Raw genomic sequence first — 21,367 nt, forward strand, 5'->3', positions numbered from 1 at the left:
TCCTATTTGTATGCCTCTTCAGTCCAGGGTGCATTGCATGGTGCCAATGCAAATATTAGACTCCACTCTGAGGCACATCGATCTGCTGGTTGAACATGGTGAGATTGTAGACTCCTAAATTGATAGCTGTAAAATCACTTGAATAAAATGCACTATCAATTTAAGAGTCTGAGGTTTACATACACCTTAGCCAAATACAGTTGAAGTCGTAAGTTTACATACACTTAGGTTGGAGTCATTAAAACTCGTTTTTCAACCACTCCACAAATTTCTTGTTAACAAACTATAGGTTTTGGCAAGTCGGTTAGGACATCTACTTTGTGCATGACACAAGTCATTTTTCCAACAACTGTTTACAGACAGATTATTTCACAATTCCTGACATTTAATCCTAGTACAAATTTCCTGTCCTACGTCAATAAGGATACCACTTTATTTTAAGAATGTGAAATGTCAGAATAATAGTAGAGAGTGATTTATTTCAGCTTTTATTTCTTTCATCACATTCCCAGTGGGTCAGAAGTTTACATACACTCAATTAGTATTTGGTAGCATTGCCTTTAAATTGTTTAACTTGGGTCAAACATTTCAGGTAGCCTTCCACAAGCTTCCCACAATAAGTTGGGTGAATTTTGACCCATTCCTCCTGACAGAGCTGGTGTAACTGAGTCAGGTTTGTAGGCCTCCTTGCTCACACACGCCTTTTCAGTTCTGCCCACAAATGTTCTATAGGATTGAGGTCAGGGCTTTGTGATGGCCACTCCAATACCTTGACTTTGTTGTCCTTAAGCCATTTTGCCACAACTTTGGTAGTATGCTTGGGGTCATTGTCCATTTGGAAGACCCATTTGCGACCAAGCTTTAACTTCCTGACTGATGTCTTGAGATGTTGCTTCAATATATCCACATAATTTTCCTTCCTCATGATGCCATCTATTTTGTGAAGTGCACCAGTCCCTCCTGCAGCAAAGCACCCCCACAGCATGATGCTGCCACCCCCGTGCTTCACGGTTGGGATGGTGTTCTTCGGCTTGCAAGCAACCCCCTTTTTTCTCCAAACATAACAATGGTCATTATGGCCAAACAGTTCTATTTTTGTTTCATCAGACCAGAGGACATTTCTCCAAAAAGTACAATCTTTGTCCCCATGTGCAGTTGCAAACCGTAGTCTGGCTTTTTTATGGCAGTTTTGGAGCAGTGGCTTCTTCCTTGCTGAGCGGCCTTTCAGGTTATGTCGATATAGGACTCGTTTTACTGTGGATATTGATACTTTTGTACCCGTTTCCTCCAGCATCTTCACAAGGTCCTTTGCTGTTGTTCTGGGATTGATTTGCACTTTTCGCACCGAAGTACGTTCATCTCTAGGAGACAGAACGCGTCTCCTTCCTGAGCGGTATGACGGCTGCGTGGTCCCATGGTGTTTATACTTGCGTACTATTGTTTGTACAGATGAACGTGGTACCATCAGGCGTTTGGATATTGCTCCCAAGGATGAACCAGACTTGTGGAGGTCTACAATTTCTTTTCTGAGGTCTTGGCTGATTTATTTCGATTTTCCCATGATGTCAAGCAAAGAGGCACTGAGTTTGAAGGTAGGCCTTGAAATACATCCACAGGTACACCTCCAATTGACTCAAATGATGTCAATTAGCCTATCAGGAGCTTCTAAAGCCATGACATCATTTTCTGGAATTTTCCAAGCTGTTTAAAAGGCACAGTCAACTTAGTGTATGTAAACTTCTGACCCACTGGAATTGTGATACAGTGAATTATAAGTGAAATAATCTGTCTAAACAATTGTTGGAAAAATGACTTGTGTCATGCACAAAGTACATGTCCAAACCGACTTGCCAAAACTATAGTTTGTTAACAAGAAATGTGTGGAGTGGTTGAAAAACGAGTTTTAATGACTCCAAACTAAGTGTATGTAAACTTCCGACTTCAACTGTAGCTGCTGATGTTTACTTTGGTGTTATTGTGTGGAGCTACAGTGGATTCGGAAAGTATTCAGACCCCTTGACTTTTTCCACATTTTGTTACGTTACAGCCTTATTCTAAAGTTGATTAAATCTACACAAAATACCACGTAATGACAAAGCAAAAACAGGTTTTTAGACATTTTTGAAAATGTATACAAAATAAAAAACAGAAATATCATATTTACATAAGCATTCAGACCCTTTACTCAGCACTTTGTTGAAGCACCTTTGGCAGCGATTACAGCCTTGAGTCTTCTTGGGTATGACGCTACAAGCCTGGCAAACCTGTATTTGGGGAGTTTCTCCCATTCTTCTCTGCAGATCCTCTCAAGCTCTGTCAGGTTGGATGGGGAGTGTTGCTGCACAGCTATTTTCAGGTCTCTCCAGAGATGTTCGATCGGGTTCAAGTCCGGGCTCTGGCTGGGCCACTCAAGGATATTCAGAGACTTGTCCCAAAGCCACTCCTGCGTTGTCTTGGCTGTGTGCTTATGGTCATTGTCCTGTTGGAAGGTGAACCTTCGTCCCAGTCTGAGGTCCTGAGCGCTCTGGAGCAGGTTTTCATCAAGGATCTCTCTGTACTTTGCTCCGTTCATCTTTCCCTCGATCCTGACTAGTCTCCGTCCCTGCCGCTGAAAAACATCCCCACAGCATGATGCTGTCACCATCATGCTTCACCATAGGGATGGTGACAGGTTTCCTCCAGACATGATGCTTGGCATTCAGGCTGGTCACTGTCAGAGTGACCATCGGGTTCTTGGTCACCTCCCTGACCAAGGCTGTTCTCCCACGATTTCCCAGTTTGGCCGGGCGGACAGCTCTAGGAAGAGTCTTGGTGGTTCCAAACTTCTTCCACTTAAGAATGATGGGGCCACTGTATTCTTGGGGACCTTCAATGCTGCAGAAATGTTTTGGTCCACAGGTGGACTCCAATCAAGTTGTAGAAACATCTCAAGGATGATCAATAGAAACAGGATGCACCTGAGCTCAATTTCGAGCCTCATAGCAAAGGGTCTGAATACTTATGTAAATAAGGTATTTCTGTTTTTTATTTGTAATAAATTTGCAGTCATTATGGGGTATAAGTTGAATGCACCAATTTGTAAGTGGCTCTGGATAAGAGTGTCTGCTAAATGACGTAAATCTAAATGTATTGTGTGTAGATTGCTGAGGACAGTTTTTTTTCTCTCCAAAATCCATTTTAGAATAAGGCTGTAACATAACAAAATGTGGAAGAAGTCAAGGGGTCTGAATACTTTCCGAAGGCACTGTATGTTTGCCAACCAGCTACCTAGCTAGCCATCCAGCCCAGAGAGACAGCATTGCATTGTGGGTTTTGTAGTCGATTTGAGCTGCAACAGATTTTTATTTCCTTATTATAAACGACAAAATGAAACATTTGTTCACAAAAAATATTGATCTCACATACTAGTGTTATTTAACACTGTAAATTATAGGAATAAGTAGTTTGGGTGGAATTTTTCCTTTAACACATATCAGTATTTTGGGAAGCTTGAAGATATGGATTTGGACAGGTGCTGTAGAAAAAGGTATCTAGCTGGAGTGGTGGACGCGTATTTCTGTTTGTTTGTACAAGATTACATTTTTTTTATTCAAATAAAGAATATACTTGAATTTCCTGGAGTGTGTGCCGTCCTTAATCATAAATACAGCTTAAAAAGATACACACAGGCTTGGCCAGTCACGTACTGTACACACACACACACATGCACCCACACGAGAATAAGGAAACATACCACCTACCTTTTGTGAGTTTATAAAGCAACCAGGTGTCTATTGTCCCAAAGTAGCAGTTGCCCTCTGCTACTGCTTGACTTAACTGTGAGGGGTGAGAGAGGGAGAGAGGGGAGAGAGAGAGGGAGGAGAGAGAGGGGAGAGAGAGGGGAGGGAGGGAGGGAGGAGAGAGAAGGGAGAGAGAGAGGAGAGAGGGGGGAGAGAGAGGGAGGAGAGAGAAGGGAGAGAGAGAGGGGAGAGAGAGGAGAGAAGGGAGAGAGGGAGGAGAGAGGGGGGAGAGAGAGGGAGGAGAGAGGAGAGAGAGAGGGGAGAGAGAGAGGAGAGGGAAGGGAGAGAGAGAGGAGAGAGAAGGGAGAGAGGGAGGAGAGAGGGAGGAGAGAGAAGGGGGAGAGAGAGGGGGGAGAGAGAGGGGGGAGAGAGGGGAGAGAGAGAGGAGAGGGAAGGGAGAGAAGGGAGAGAGGGAGGAGAGAGAGGGCAGATATAGAGAAGAAGAAGAGGATGAGATATCATCTGCTGTCCCTCTCCTGTTCTCTTGCTCCCAATCAGCTCCTCAATAATCACATGCAAGGCTACTAAAAGAACTGGAGGCCAGTGACTTTGCTCTGTAAGGACTACAATATTTGTGTATTATGATTCATATCGAAAAGCCCAGTGTGCCTTTGGGCCATTAGTGTTTGAAGTGTTGCCAGGTAGGCTTTTCAACGCATCTGCCATCAGTAGCCTATATAGTTAGATTCAGGTCAACACAATTCAATGTAGGGCGATTCTAGGAAAAGTTTCTCTCCGTCTACAATTGGCCGGTGTGCCAGTGATATTATTATAGCAGTCAGTCACAGTACGTCCAATCAGAGTCCATGAAGGCCAGGTTCTGTGTCAGGGAGAACTGGGGTAAAAGTCATGCTACACACCTAGGCTATGAGTCAAGGTATAATACCAAAGCCCATTCATAGAGGTCCATTATTGTGTGATCATTCATAGAGGCCCATTATTGTGTGATTATTCACAGAGGCCCGTTATTGTGTGATCATTCATAGAGGCCCGTTATTGTGTGATCATTCATAGAGGCCCGTTATTGTGTGATTCAGACATACTGTTGGTAGAAACAGCAGAGGACTTTTCTGAATACAAAATGTATTTTCTGACCACAGAATGTAGTTTCTGACCACAGAATGTAGTTTCTGAACACAGAATGTAGTTTCTGACCACAGAATGTAGTTTCTGACTACAGAATGTATTTTCTGACTACAGAATGTGCACACAAACCTGCCTCTCTCACTCTCCCCCGACCCACATGTTCTCCCTCTCTGTCTCATACACAGCCTCTCTCACTCCCCCACCCCTCCCAAACACTTGAACTCCCTCTCTGCCACACACACACACACCTGTTTCCAGTGTTGGAGGGCCCAGGCCAGGCGGAAGGTGACGTGTTGGGTGGAGAAGACTATGAGGCTGGCCGCCTGGAAGCGCTTGTTTTTGGACAGGAAGTGCAGCACCATCATAACGCTGTGGATCGCCTGCCATTGTCACGGACACAACACAGCCACAGTTCTTATCATTCCTATTTAGTTTAGTTTTATTTTGTAGAAATAGTCATCTAAAAGCTGAATTGCATATACAAAAGTACAAACAAACAACAAATCCAAATCAATGTTTTGATGTAATTTGCATTTTGTTTGGTATAGCAAAATGCATGAAACGCATTTTCCAAGGCAAGTTATCGTTATCATTATTAATAATCAGAGCCCAAAGATAGAGGCCCCTATAATGTATTATCCCAAGGTCTGCTGACCTATGACCTATACTGTATTATCCCAAGGTCTGCTGACCTATGACCTATACTGTATTATCACAAGGTCTGCTGACATATACTGTATTATCCCAAGGTCTGCTGACCTATACTGTATTATCCCAAGGTCTGCTGACCTATGACCTATACTGTATTATCCCAAGGTCTGCTGACCTATACTGTACCATCCCAAGGTCTGCTGACCTATGACCTATACTGTATTATCCCAAGGTCTGCTGACCTATGACCTATACTGTATTATCCCAAGGTCTGCTGACCTATGACCTATACTGTATTATCCCAAGGTCTGCTGACCTATGACCTATACTGTATTATCCCAAGGTCTGCTGACCTATGACCTATACTGTATTATCCCAAGGTCTGCTGACCTATGACCTATACTGTATTATCCCAAGGTCTGCTGACCTATGACCTATACTGTATTATCCCAAGGTCTGCTGACCTATGACCTATACTGTATTATCACAAGGTCTGCTGACCTATGACCTCCACCGTATTATCACAAGGTCTGCTGACCTATACTGTATTATCACAAGGTCTGCTGACCTATGACCTCTACCATATTATCACAAGGTCTGCTGAACTGTGACCTCACTGTGACCTTTGAATGACCCCAGACTAACCTTCATGGTGCAGGAGTTGTTCCATGACCTCACCAGCTCCACTGCCCTCAGGTCCTGCCAGCTGATGAAGTTGTGAAAGGGAACTCCTGTTTTCCTGTGTGTGTGTGTGTGTGTGTGTGTGTGTGTGTGTGTGTGTGTGTGTGTGTGTGTGTGTGTGTGTGTGTGTGTGTGAGTGTGTGTGTGTGTGTGTGTGTGTGAGAGAGAGAGAAAGGTGTGAGGTGGGATATCAACACAGATACAAACATACTGTTGTTCAGCTCTGGGGATCAACAAGGTCCTGTGTGAGTGCAGGCTTTTGTTCCAGCCAAGCAGTAGAACGCTTGATTCTACTAATCAACTAACATTTTTACATTTTAGTCATTTAGCAGAAGCTCTTAGCCAGAGCGACTTACAGTTTAGTGAGTGCATAAATTTTTCATACTGGCCCCCCTGTGGGAAACGAACCCACAACCCTGGCGTTGCAAGCGCCATGCTCTACCAACTGAGCTACAGGGGACTACTAACCGTAGTCTAACCTTAGTCTAACCTTAGTCTAACCGTAGTCTAACCTTAGTCTAACCTTAGTCTAAGCTTAGTCTAACCGCAGTCTAACCGCAGTCTAACCGCAGTCTAACCGTAGGTACGTGTTGTTACTCCGCTGGAACAAAAGCCTGCGACCACTCCGGCCCTCGCAGGGTGAGACTGCTGTATGTGTTAACAGGGTGAGACCGCCCACCCTGCTGCATGTATTAACAGGGTGAGACTGCCCACCCTGCTGCATGTATTAACAGGGTGAGACTGCCCACCCTGCTGTATGTATTAACAGGGTGAGACCGCCCATCCTGCTGCATGTATTAACAGGGTGAGACTGCCCACCCTGCTGTATGTATTAACAGGGTGAGACTGCCCACCCTGCTGTATGTATTAACAGGGTGAGACTGCCCACCCTGCTGTATGTATTAACAGGGTGAGACTGCCCACCCTGCTGTATGTATTAACAGGGTGAGACTGCCCACCCTGCTGTATGTATTAACAGGGTGAGACTGCCCACCCTGCTGTATGTATTAACAGGGTGAGACTGCCCACCCTGCTGTCTGTATTAACAGGGTGAGACTGCCCACCCTGCTGTATGTATTAACAGGGTGAGACTGCCCACCCTGCTGTCTGTATTAACAGGGTGAGACTGCCCACCCTGCTGTATGTATTAACAGGGTGAGACTGCCCACCCTGCTGTATGTATTAACAGGGTGAGACTGCCCACCCTGCTCTATGTATTAACAGGGTGAGACTGCCCACCCTGCCGTCTGTATTAACAGGGTGAGACTGCCCACCCTGCTGTATGTATTAACAGGGTGAGACTGCCCATCCTGCTGTCTGTATTAACAGGGTGAGACTGCCCACCCTGCTGTATGTATTAACAGGGTGAGACTGCCCACCCTGCTGTCTGTATTAACAGGGTGAGACTGCCCACCCTGCTGTATGTATTAACAGGGTGAGACTGCCCACCCTGCTGTATGTATTAACAGGGTGAGACTGCCCACCCTGCTGTATGTATTAACAGGGTGAGACCGCCCATCCTGCTGTATGTATTAACAGGGTGAGACTGCCCATCCTGCTCTATGTATTAACAGGGTGAGACTGCCCACCCTGCTGTATGTATTAACAGGGTGAGACTGCCCATCCTGCTGTATGTATTAACAGGGTGAGACTGCCCATCCTGCTGTATGTATTAACAGGGTGAGACTGCCCACCCTGCTCTATGTATTAACAGGGTGAGACCGCCCATCCTGCTGTATGTATTAACAGGGTGAGACTGCCCACCCTGCTGCATGTATTAACAGGGTGAGACTGCCCACCCTGCTCTATGTATTAACAGGGTGAGACTGCCCACCCTGCTGTATGTATTAACAGGGTGATACTGCCCACCCTGCTCTATGTATTAACAGGGTGAGACCGCCCACCCTGCCGTCTGTATTAACAGGGTGAGACTGCCCACCCTGCTGTATGTATTAACAGGGTGAGACTGCCCATCCTGCTGTATGTATTAACAGGGTGAGACTGCCCATCCTGCTGTATGTATTAACAGGGTGAGACTGCCCACCCTGCTCTATGTATTAACAGGGTGAGACCGCCCATCCTGCTGTATGTATTAACAGGGTGAGACTGCCCACCCTGCTCTATGTATTAACAGGGTGAGACTGCCCACCCTGCTGTATGTATTAACAGGGTGATACTGCCCACCCTGCTCTATGTATTAACAGGGTGAGACCGCCCACCCTGCCGTCTGTATTAACAGGGTGAGACTGCCCACCCTGCCGTCTGTATTAACAGGGTGAGACTGCCCACCCTGCTGTCTGTATTAACAGGGTGAGACTGCCCACCCTGCTGTATGTATTAACAGGGTGAGACTGCCCACCCTGCTGTATGTATTAACAGGGTGAGACTGCCCACCCTGCTGTATGTATTAACAGGGTGAGACTGCCCACCCTGCTGTATGTATTAACAGGGTGAGACCGCCCACCCTGCTGCATGTATTAACAGGGTGAGACTGCCCACCCTGCTGTATGTATTAACAGGGTGAGACTGCCCACCCTGCTCTATGTATTAACAGGGTGAGACCGCCCATCTTGCTGTATGTATTAACAGGGTGAGACTGCCCACCCTGCTCTATGTATTAACAGGGTGAGACTGCCCACCCTGCTGTATGTATTAACAGGGTGAGACTGCCCACCCTGCTCTATGTACCGTATTGGTCCGAATATAAGACGACCCTGATTATAAGACGACCCCCCGTTTTTCAACACAAACATTTAGAAAAACAGATTTGCAGACTAGATTTGCCGAACAAAGAACTTCATTTTATTTTAAAATAACAATATTAAAAACACAGTGAATTAAACACAAAGGCAAACTATGTACAGTATGATTCAAAATTAATATCAAGCAATAATAAAGCAACATTTTTAAATAACAGAGAAAATACAGGCCACACATTTAACTAAACTTAACAAAAATTCGCCAAACTTCTCCTCCGATGTCTCTCTATCCCTCACACACGTCCTCTGCCCCGCTGTGTTCGCTCTCGCTGTCATCGCTCCCCAGCTGCTCCGCTTCCACCGGCTCCTCCCAAAGCACGTCGTCCTCGCTGCCGTCCAATGCATTTGAGATGCAACATTTTTTAAAGCCATCGATGATGCTCTGTGAGGGAATAGCATCCCATGCATGCAGGATCCATTCACACAGTAGACGGACTGACGGCTTCTGTATTTTCCCGGTCGGTGTGAGTGCGTGGTTGCCAGACAGGAGCCACTCTGTGTATTTTTTTCGCAGGTTATCCTTGAAAGGCTTGTTCACAACTACGTCCAACACCTGTAGCTGGCTTGTCATTCCCCCTGGTATGATCACAAGATCCCCGTTCATTGCTCGCACCTGACTTTTCACGGGCTCAGTCAGATGTCCGCGGAACGCATCCAGAACGAGCATGTTCCTCCTCTTCCTCAGTCCCCCGTAGCGTGCGCCCCACACAACCTTTAGCCAGTCCACTACAAGCCCCGACTCCATCCAGCCCTTCTCCTGGGCGCGCACAATAATGCCAGCTGGCATTGGGTCCTTTGGCACAGTCTTACGCTTAAGAATGACATACGGGGGGAGTTTGCTGCCACCAGCGAGACATGTCAACATGACAGTGACGCGGCTCTTCTCGTTGCCCGTTGATTTCACCAACACAGACTTTTCTCCCTTTCTATTGACAGTCACCGATGTTGGCATGTCGAAATAAACGGGTGTCTGATCAGCATTGCCGATCTGATCCAGCGGGTAGGAGTGCTTCTTCCTCAGGTTGATAACAAAGCGCTGAAACGAAAGCAGCTTCTCTCCGAAGTCTGACGGCAGGCGTTGGGCCAAACTCGTTCTCCGTCTAAGTGACAGTCCATTACGCCGCATCATCCTACGACACCAGCCGAGGCTGGCTTTAAATCCAGTGATGTTGAGCTCTCTGGCGATTTCCAGGGCCTTAACCTGGATGACAGCTCTGGTAATGGGCATTCCCTCACTTCTTTTTTCCCTGACATATTCAAAAACCCTCCGGTCAACCTCAATGAAACGACCACTTTGAGGACCACGGAAGGATTTTCGCTGACTGTTAGCATCTTTTAGACGTTGTTTTTCTGCTCGCCATCTTCTTACATTACACTCAGTGACCCCGAATGTCTTGGCAGCTTGGCAGTTGTTAGATGACTCTGCCTTATTGACAACCATTATTTTGAAATTGGCATCATAGCTCCTCCGCTGTTGTTTATTGACCTGGCCCACTTTTGAGCCACTTGTCTCTAAATGGTCAGCCTGTCTTTCCATCTTTAAACACCGGTAACGGGCTGGTTGTTAAGGACGCCTCTTCCCTCCGTCCGGAACGAATTTTTGGCGCCATCTGTGCCCGCGAATGTGTATTGACATTTAAAGGGAGCGCCGAAGAAGAGAAACTGCGCTCTGAATACTAGACCCCGAATATAAGACGACCCGACTTTTTTGGACCTATTTCGAGGGGAAAAAAGGCCGTCTTATATTCGGACCAATACGGTATTAACAGGGTGAGACTGCCCACCCTGCCGTCTGTATTAACAGGGTGAGACTGCCCACCCTGCTGTATGTATTAACAGGGTGAGACTGCCCATCCTGCTGTATGTATTAACAGGGTGAGACTGCCCACCCTGCTGTATGTATTAACAGGGTGAGACTGCCCATCCTGCTGTATGTATTAACAGGGTGAGACTGCCCATCCTGCTGTATGTATTAACAGGGTGAGACTGCCCACCCTGCTGTATGTATTAACAGGGTGAGACTGCCCACCCTGCTGTATGTATTAACAGGGTGAGACTGCCCATCCTGCTGTATGTATTAACAGGGTGAGACTGCCCACCCTGCTGTCTGTATTAACAGGGTGAGACTGCCCACCCTGCTGTATGTATTAACAGGGTGAGACTGCCCACCCTGCTGTATGTATTAACAGGGTGAGACTGCCCACCCTGCTGTATGTATTAACAGGGTGAGACCGCCCACCCTGCTGTATGTATTAACAGGGTGAGACTGCCCACCCTGCTGTCTGTATTAACAGGGTGAGACTGCCCACCCTGCTGTATGTATTAACAGGGTGAGACTGCCCACCCTGCTGTATGTATTAACAGGGTGAGACTGCCCACCCTGCTGTCTGTATTAACAGGGTGAGACTGCCCACCCTGCTGTCTGTATTAACAGGGTGAGACTGCCCACCCTGCTGTATGTATTAACAGGGTGAGACCGCCCACCCTGCTGTATGTATTAACAGGGTGAGACTGCCCATCCTGCTGTATGTATTAACAGGGTGAGACTGCCCATCCTGCTGTATGTATATTAACAGGGTGAGACTGCCCACCCTGCTGTATGTATTAACAGGGTGAGACTGCCCACCCTGCTCTATGTATTAACAGGGTGAGACCGCCCATCTTGCTGTATGTATTAACAGGGTGAGACTGCCCACCCTGCTCTATGTATTAACAGGGTGAGACTGCCCACCCTGCTGTATGTATTAACAGGGTGAGACTGCCCACCCTGCTCTATGTATTAACAGGGTGAGACCGCCCACCCTGCCGTCTGTATTAACAGGGTGAGACTGCCCACCCTGCTGTATGTATTAACAGGGTGAGACTGCCCATCCTGCTGTATGTATTAACAGGGTGAGACTGCCCACCCTGCTGTATGTATTAACAGGGTGAGACTGCCCACCCTGCTGTCTGTATTAACAGGGTGAGACTGCCCACCCTGCTCTATGTATTAACAGGGTGAGACTGCCCACCCTGCTGTATGTATTAACAGGGTGAGACTGCCCATCCTGCTGTATGTATTAACAGGGTGAGACTGCCCATCCTGCTGTATGTATTAACAGGGTGAGACTGCCCACCCTGCTGTATGTATTAACAGGGTGAGACTGCCCACCCTGCTGTATGTATTAACAGGGTGAGACTGCCCATCCTGCTGTATGTATTAACAGGGTGAGACTGCCCACCCTGCTGTATGTATTAACAGGGTGAGACTGCCCACCCTGCTGTATGTATTAACAGGGTGAGACTGCCCACCCTGCTGTATGTATTAACAGGGTGAGACTGCCCACCCTGCTGTCTGTATTAACAGGGTGAGACTGCCCACCCTGCTGTATGTATTAACAGGGTGAGACTGCCCATCCTGCTGTATGTATATTAACAGGGTGAGACTGCCCATCCTGCTGTATGTATTAACAGGGTGAGACTGCCCACCCTGCTGTATGTATTAACAGGGTGAGACTGCCCACCCTGCTGTCTGTATTAACAGGGTGAGACTGCCCACCCTGCTGTATGTATTAACAGTGTACATGTACTATTTCTGTGTACCTCCCTAAATTGTACAGTGTGGTTTTAGCCTATGTAAAATGTACCTGTCCCACGTGGTGAAGGTGCCTCTCTGAGTGGAGATGCCCAGGGCCTCCATCTGACGCATCTGTAAACCTGAATCTAAAACAACCAGGGAGAGACAGAGAGGGGAACATACACATGATTCATCAACGCCATCAGTAAGTGAACATTTGTGTGTTTATGGCAGAAGTGATGCCCTGCTGAAAACAGCTTGCTATCAAAACGCTGGTGAAAACAGCTTGCTATCAAAACGCTGGTGAAAACAGTTTGCTATCAAAACGCTGGTGAAAACGACATTAGCATCGGAGCTCCTAGAGTTTGGTATTTATTTTTCTTTTTTTTGGCAGAAGTGACACAGAAGAACGGAGAGAGATTCCCACCCCTGGACCTGCAACCTGAGCAAACGCCAGCAGACCCTGCAGCTCTACTCCAGGACCAGGATGTGGAACCCTGCCCTAGCCCAAACCCCAACAGAAACACACATTAACACCCCAAGGGGTAGGAAGCCAGGGTCAGTCACAGTGCGGTGCCCCTGGAGCAGTTTTAGGGGCCTAGCTCAAGGGTACAGCATGAGTACAACAAGGGTACAACATGAGTACAACAAGGGTACAGCATGAGTACAACAAGGGTACAACATGAGTACAACAAGGGTACAGCATGAGTACAACAAGGGTACAGCATGAGTACAACAAGGGTACAGCATGAGTACAACAAGGGTACAACATGAGTACAACAAGGGTACAACATGAGTACAACAAGGGTACAGCATCTTGGATCTCTAGAATCCCACCAGATTGGTTTCTGTCAGACATGATGAACTGGTTCCTGTTCTATCCAAACCAGCAACCCTGCCTATAGGTCAACCTTCTCTGGTTCCTGTTATATCCAAACCAGCAACCCTGCCTATAGGTCTACCTATCTGGTTCCTTGTCAACACTAAACATTTATAGAACCAAGGGTTATTTTAACACCAGGCCGGGCTATACATTGGATTAGGAACATCGTCCCTTGACTTCAGGAACGAAACCGAAACTGAGTTCCGGAACCTAAATATAAACAGTACCAGCACCCAAAATGAGTTACATCACCTATTTCAGTCCACCTCAAGCAATGCCCATCATCAGTATGTGTGAGAAACAGACACACAGATGTTGGATAGTGTGTCAAATGGTCAGTATTGAAGATACATTTTTTTCTTCTTCTCCCTTTACAGGCACTTTATCAAAATTGTACAACTCAGATCCATGTTTCTTCCTCAATCTTATACCTGACTCCCACTCTAGGGCCTACCCAAACCATACTGGCCTTTCTAGCACGCTTCCAGCAACTATGGTGGATGCTTAACCAGGCCAGCCCAGTACAGCTCGACTTGACTCAGTTTGGCCTAGTAGTGTAAAAAGGTACTAGCTGATCAGTTAGTGTCAATGATTGGCTAGAGAGATCTCCAACACCTCAATCTCTGATTTGCCTATAAGGCAAGGATGAAAACCAGAGCCAGTACAAACCCTAGATGACTGGAACTATATCAGAAGAGTGCCATTGAGGTCAAATCCAGGGCTAAATATACCATGGTGGGCCTATCCATATGGAGAGAGGTGGGAAATGGTACAAACCTTGCACAGCACCATTCACCACCTTAACGAATCCTCTCCACAGCTCTTCGGGGTCCAACTCGACCAAGCCCGGTTCGGGATACAAGAGATTCACCTGTAAACATATCATACCAGTAAAATTGACAATGTGGAGATTATGCGTGCCAGCAACAACCATTACCAGGGTCCATACTCATGAAATAATCCTAATTCATATGATTTAGCATGCCTAATTCGGAGACACTTAATTTCAATTTCTCATAGCTCTATTGAATCGAGCCTATCCAATACCTTGGTGATGTATGATCCTCGAATCTGGGCTTCTTTGTCGTAAACGTGACATCTGATTGACGTTGTCCCCACATCCACAGAGAGAATGTAACTTTCTCTTCTGAATCCGTTCCTCTGAGTCGGAGTCTCCATTACAACACGAGTTCGTGTTCAGCAAGTTAGACGGGTTCCTCCTTCTGACCTTTGCCTCACATATCGTGAAAGCGGTCTCCTCACCCTAGGCAGTAGTACAGTGTGGACTGGACAAGGCATCTGTCCTAGTTGAATCCTTTCGACAAAGTAGATATGCGAAAAACCGAAAGCATTTGTAGTCCTTCTGCTCGTGGAGAAAGAGGTCCCTTTTTTATCGCGTGACTCTGCTCAAATTCCAGTTATTCCACCTGACCATCAAATCCACGGAATATTGCGAAATACAGCATGCATGACAATTACACGGAATATTACGAAATACAGCATGCATGACAATTACACAACAATTAAAAACGTGTTCAAAGAGACCCACCCACCCAATTCCGTTCATCCTGCCATGGTTTTAGAGAAATTAAATCTGAATTAGTTAATTGCACGTTTATAATAATTTCATAATCGTGTAGGCCTAATAAAACTATACTGTGTGTTCTGTGTTGTTTCTTCCAACTAAAGTGCAGTAGCACAGTTTCCAAACCGACAGGCACAACATCACGATAATTCCGGAAACAAGTCGCGAAGCAAGACTCGAGAGACCAGACCCGGGTTTGGGGGGGAGGGGCAAATCAATGGGTGCGTTCGAGCGGATCACTTTTGTCAAATCGGTGACCGTTATAATGCTGTGTGTTGCATTATAAAAATTGTCCGACTTGCGCCTACATGTCGACTGCATGAACTTGACAGAAATCATGTGATCAAAGGTCATGAAGTTTTGACTGTCGTCGACTACAAGTTTTCTGCAATTGCTCTTCACCAGCTTCATCCTGCAGCCATCGCCTGCAGTGTGGAAGGCTCTATTGTCAACCAATCATTAGTGTTTTTGTTTGACCCACTCTACGCGAGTGTGACCGAAGACATGACTGAAACAGGAACCGACTTCATGTAGGCTATACAGTGGATAGCATATATACAAATGAATGTTATATTTGCGGCACTCTCTCGGTAACTGATTGTGAACACACATGATTTCAGTTTTGTGAGTGTGATACGGGGGTTTATTTCGACATTATAAAGAAAAACTTGTATAAACAATGGCAACACTGCCATGTTGATCTGAGCCTTGCTGTTGGAAAATAACATTAGCGTCCGACTTTTGGCTGTCACAGATGCGTCTTCCCCAGACTTCACTCCTCGATTTTCGTCTACAGCCGGTTGCTTTCGCCTTACCACTCAAACGCGTCCATTGGTAGAAGTAAAACATCCTTCCTTAGTTTTCTCCAATTCTAAAGGCAAAGCCTAGATTCAAACGAATGTCTTGAGTAACTGAACCTGTCATTACTACAACCTCGTGAAAGTGACAAACTGACACATTTTCATTTTTTGTCAAAAACAACTTTATATCGAAGGAGTGCCTTTTAATTTGTCCGCCTGCACATGAGCAGTTCGGCGCGACACGACCGTTTGACCCGATGACGTGTTTCTGCGCATGAGCTTCGCTAGCTAAAATTGCATACAAGTGTGATCGGGGGGATTTCTATTGAAAAAGTAGTTTCTGCATATCTTAATACTGTACTGTCTTCGCGAATAGTATACACGGCTACGTCACACATCAGTCGATAAGAAGGAGTGGACTTTTATTTAAAGGGACAGTACTGCGAATTCCTATAGAACATGACCACAACATAATCTGATATGTGTCTGATATTAATAATATTTGCAGGTGATGCTGTTATGCATCCCATCTGCTCAACTCCATTTCACATCTGATATAGGTGTGTCTTTTGGCTATTTAACTACACGCAACAACAAATGACACACACTTGGATGAATGTACTACTGCAGCTAGTGGTGTATACTCCTCGCGTCCTCTCTCTCCTTGTCTCCTTCTCAAAACCCATTGGAGGAGAAGGTCAGAGGGGAGGGACTTCTGGCTTTCTCATCCAATGGGTTTTTGAGAAGGAGATGAGGAGAGATGGTGTGAGGAGTATTGCAGTTGAGATCTTCCCCAAAATGAAATAGTTCAAGAATTGGAGGTTCTTATTATTGGTTCAAATAATCTGCCACCAATGTGTCCAGTGACAGGAAGGTGAGGAGGACTTCTCTCAGTTTCCCTACTGTCTGTACTCATTTTAACATAACATTTTAGTCATTTAGCAGACGCTCTTATCCAGAGCGACTTACAGGAGCAATTAGGGTTAAGTGCCTTGCTCAAGGGCACATCGACAGATTTTCACCTAGTCGGCTCGGGGATTAGAACCAGCAACCTTTCGGTTACTGGCACAACGCTCTTAACCACTAAGCTACCATTACAAAACACAGCAGCCAGACCATAACACAAAATACAGTACACATCACTCAGTGCCAGCACACAGACAGATGTAGCAAAGATGGTTGAGAAGAGATTATATTGAAAAAGCAAATACCACCCTTATATCAACCTTACTATGACTTTTTAAATAAATGATTTGTGAACCATTTATGTAGTGCTTATGAAGACTTTATAATGTCCTATTCAGTTTTAATAAATTGTTGGTTTTAAGTGACCGAAATCTGAGGTGATTTGGCCATGTTGTTTAGAACTTTAGTTTAATTCAGTTTATTACGATGCACGTCACACAATTTAAATAGTACATCGGTCGAGAGTGGTCGGGAGAGGTTGTGTTTTCTCTAGCAGGAGGTAAGCTTGGCTTCTTATATGGTGTTGAGTAAAGCTTAAACCATGTATTTAGATTGTAGGTAGGTAGTTGTAGTTAGGTATTGTAGGTAGTTTATTTAGGTAGTTATTGTAGGTTATTGTAGGTAATTATTGTAGGTAAGTATTGTATACGGCGGAGCCCGGCGAAGCACGAGGCTAGCTAACCCACTACCTGGACCAATAAAGCTAGCTAGCTAGCGGGTAGCTACTGGTAACTTTTAGCAACGGTGGATAGTTGTTTCCAATGTTATTTCACGCTTAAGAGTACCTGTAATTAAGACAGCTAGCTACCTACCATTCAGCTGTTTTTCTAACCTCATTATCTGAGGCATTAACGTTAGGTAGTTAGTAGCTACTGTACTTAATTACAGCTATTGATTGCAGAAGACAAATGTCTTCTTGTCTGCCACCCAGACAGCTGGCGTCGGGTAAGTTTGGCTTTATACATAGCTTGGGCTTTGTCGAGTAAGGCTTAAATTATGTATTTAGATTGTAGTTAGGTATTGTAGGTAGGCATCGTGGGCTGTTGTGGGTAGTTATTGTAGGTTAGCATTGTATTCGGCGGTGCCGGGTGTAGCACGAAGCTAGCTAGCTAGCTAACTCACCTCCTGGACTAGCTGGCGAGTAGCTATTAGCAACGGTAGCAACTAGATACAATATCCTTTTAGCCAGTTACATTTGTTCGCAGCGCCGCCGTTTTTCAAACAAAGTCAACACAGCAGCCATTGCTAGCTAGCCAACACGACCAGCTAGCTGTACTGTAGCAGCTAAATACAATATATTTGTGCTAGCTAGCCAACGTTTAATTATTGCTGCGTTATGAAAGGAACTAGACACGGACACGAATTATCTGTTTAGTGTGTTAACACACTATTGGTAGTTTGTTGTAACCAAGTATTGGTGCTAAACTGTGTGTTATTGGATGCTAGCATGCTAGTTAGCTATGGCGTCATAGTTAGCTAGCTGAATAAAGTAAGTTGAGTCTATTCCTTGAAACATTGAACCGCTGTAGTTCACAACAATTCTAATTTCTAAAGTGGAAGTTGCGAGAGTTTTTATTCGGGTGGTTCAGTGAAACAATTATAGTTTCTGAGGTGGAAGTTGGGTGAGTTATATTTGGGAGTTTTGGTGAGGGAGGCCCTACTCTCTCCTTTCCCAGATGTTTAGTTCATTTAATTCCGATCTCCTCTGCATTATTGTAGCCATTTGCTACAGCCTGTCAACTATGCCTCTGCCTATCCCTGTTCTCTCCTCTCCGCACAGGCTACACAAACGCCTCACACCGCGTGGCTGCTGCCTCTCTAACCTGGTGGTCCCTGCACGCACCCCACACCTGGAGTTCCAGGTCTCAGGCAGCCTCTGGAACTGCCGTTCTGCTGCCAACAAGGCTGACTTCATCCCAGCCTATGCTAACCTCCAGTCCCTCGACTTCCTGGCGCTGACGGAAACATGGATTACCACTGAAAACACTGCTACTCCTACTGCTCTCTCCTCGTCTGAGCATGTGTTCTCGCATACCCCTAGAGCATCTGGTCAGAGGGGTGGTGGCACAGGAATCCTCATCTCTCCCAAGTGGACATTCTCAATTTTTCCCCTAACCCATCTGTCTATCTCCTCATTTGAATTCCATGCTGTCACAGTCACTAGCCCATTTAAGCTTAATATCCTTGTCATCTATCGCCCTCCAGGTTCCCTTGGAGAGTTCATCAATGAGCTTGACGCCTTGATAAGTTCCTTTCCTGAGGATGGCTCACCCCTCACAGTTTTGGGGGATTTCAACCTCCCTACGTCTACATTTGACTCATTTCTCTCTGCCTCCTTCTTTCCACTCCTCTCCTCTTTTGACCTCACCCTCTCACCGTCCCCCCCTACTCACAAGGCAGGCAATACGCTTGACCTCATCTTTACTAGATGCTGCTCTTCTACTAATCTCACTGCAACTCCCCTCCATGTCTCCGACCACTACTTTGTATCCTTTTCTCTCTCGCTCTCCTCCAACACTACTCACTCTGCCCCTACACAGATGGTAATGCGCCGCCGCAACCTTCGCTCTCTCTCTCCCACTACTCTCTCCTCTTCCATCCTATCATCTCTTCCCTCTGCTCAATCCTTCTCCCTCCAATCTCCTGATTCTGCCTCCTCAACCCTCCTCTCCTCCCTTTCTGCATCCTTTGACTCTCTGTGTCCCCTATCCTCCCGGCCGGCTCGGTCCTCCCCTCCAGCTCCGTGGCTTGATGACTCATTGCGAGCTCACAGAACAGAGCTCCGGGCAGCGGAGCGGAAATGGAAGAAAACTAAACTCCCTGCCGACCTGGCATCTTTTCACTCCCTCCTCTCTACATTTTCTTCATCTGTTTCTGCTGCTAAGGCCACTTTCTACCACTCTAAATTCCAAGCATCTGCCTCTAACCCTAGGAAGCTCTTTGCCACATTTTCCTCCCTGCTGAATCCTCCCCCCCCCTCTCTCTCTGTGGATGACTTCGTCAACCACTTTGAAAAGAAGGTTGACGACATCCGATCCTCGTTTGTTAAGTCTAATGACACTGCTGGTCCTGCTCACACTGCCCTACCCTATGCTTTGACTTCTTTCTCCCCTCTCTCTCCAGATAAAATCCTGCGACTTGTGACTACCAGTATCCCTTCTTTCTTTTCTTTCCAAAACTATTGAGCGTGCCGTCTTTAGCCAACTCTCTTGCTATCTCTCTCAGAATGACCTTCTTGATCCAAACCAGTCAGGTTTCAGGACTGGTCATTCAACTGAGACTGCTCTTCTCTGTGTCACGGAGGCTCTCCGCACTGCTAAAGCTAACTCTCTCTCCTCTGCTCTTGTCCTTCTAGACCTGTCTGCTGCCTTTGATACTGTGAACCATCAGATCCTCCTCTCCACCCTCTCCGAGCTGGGCATCTCCGGCGCGGCTCACTCCTGGATTGCGTCCTACCTGACCGGTCGCTCCTACCAAGTGGCGTGGCGAGAAGCTTTCTCCGCACCACGTGCTCTCACCACTGGTGTCCCCCAGGGCTCAGTTCTAGGCCCTCTCCTATTCTCCCTATACACCAAGTCACTTGGCTCTGTCATATCCTCACATGGCCTCTCCTATCATTGCTACGCTGACGATACACAACTAATCTTCTCCTTTCCCCCTTCTGATAACCAGGTGGCGAATCGCATCTCTGCATGTCTGGCAGACATATCAGTATGGATGACGGATCACCACCTCAAGCTGAACCTTGGCAAGACGGAGCTGCTCTTCCTCCCGGGGAAGGACTGCCCGTTCCATGATCTCGCCATCACAGTTGACAACTCCGTTGTGTCCTCCTCCCAGAGTGCGAAGAGCCTTGGCGTGACCCTGGACAACACCCTGTCGTTCTCCGATAACATCAAGGCGGTGACCCGATCCTGCAGGTTCATGCTCTACAACATTCGGAGAGTACGACGCTGCCTTACACAGGAAGCGGCACAGGTCCTAATCCAGGCACTTGTCATCTCCCGTCTGGATTACTGCAACTCGCTGTTGGCTGGGCTCCCTGCCTGTGCCATTAAACCCCTACAACTCATCCAGAATGCCGCAGCCCATCTGGTGTTCAACCTTCCCAAGTTCTCTCACGTCACCCCACTCCTCCGCACACTCCACTGGCTTCCAGTTGAAGCTCGCATCTGTTACAAGACCATGGTGCTTGCCTATGGAGCTGTGAGGGGATCGGCACCTCTGTACCTTCAGGCTCTGATCAGTCCCTACACCCAAACGAGGGCATTGCGTTCATCCACCTCTGGCCTGCTGGCTCCCCTTCCTCTGCGGAAGCATAGTTCCCGCTCAGCCCAGTCAAAACTGTTCGCTGCTCTGGCACCCCAATGGTGGAACAAGCTCCCTCACGACGCCAAGACAGCGGAGTCACTCACCACCTTCCGGAGACATTTGAAACCCCACCTCTTTAAGGAACACCTGGGATAGGATAAAGTAATCCTTCTACCCCCCCACCCCCTAAAAAATGAATAAATAAATATAATAATAAATAAAATAAAAAATAATTAAAAAAAAAAAAAAAACATATTGTAAAGTGGTTATCCCACTGGCTATAGGGTGAATGCACCAATTTGTAAGTCGC

The 21,367-nt window shown here is 46.5% G+C and overlaps 1 protein-coding gene and 1 long non-coding RNA gene across 2 annotated transcripts in view; both read right to left on the reverse strand.

Annotated features, from left to right (window-relative positions):
• Positions 1–15,137, reverse strand: part of gk5 (glycerol kinase 5) — a 33,713-nt gene extending 18,576 nt beyond the window's left edge. The window contains exons 1-6 of the mRNA XM_084183728.1: positions 14,443–15,137; positions 14,173–14,266; positions 12,583–12,658; positions 6,162–6,255; positions 5,114–5,245; positions 3,741–3,816 (exon numbers count right to left, since the gene is read on the reverse strand). Of these exons, the coding sequence (XP_084039854.1) occupies positions 3,741–3,816; positions 5,114–5,245; positions 6,162–6,255; positions 12,583–12,658; positions 14,173–14,266; positions 14,443–14,574 (604 nt within the window). The 5' untranslated portion in view covers positions 14,575–15,137. The remainder of the gene's footprint in view (positions 1–3,740; positions 3,817–5,113; positions 5,246–6,161; positions 6,256–12,582; positions 12,659–14,172; positions 14,267–14,442) is intronic.
• Positions 6,573–6,843, reverse strand: LOC311147107. Its single transcript, XR_014614733.1, has 2 exons — positions 6,776–6,843; positions 6,573–6,709 (listed from the first exon to the last, which is right to left on the reverse strand). It is a non-coding gene; the product is annotated as an uncharacterized lncRNA (long non-coding RNA).
• Positions 15,138–21,367: the final 6,230 nt, after the last annotated feature.

This window comes from Coregonus lavaretus, assembly GCF_964263955.1.
Source record: "Coregonus lavaretus genome assembly, chromosome: 19".
In the NCBI taxonomy this organism is placed as follows: Eukaryota; Metazoa; Chordata; class Actinopteri; order Salmoniformes; family Salmonidae; genus Coregonus; species Coregonus lavaretus.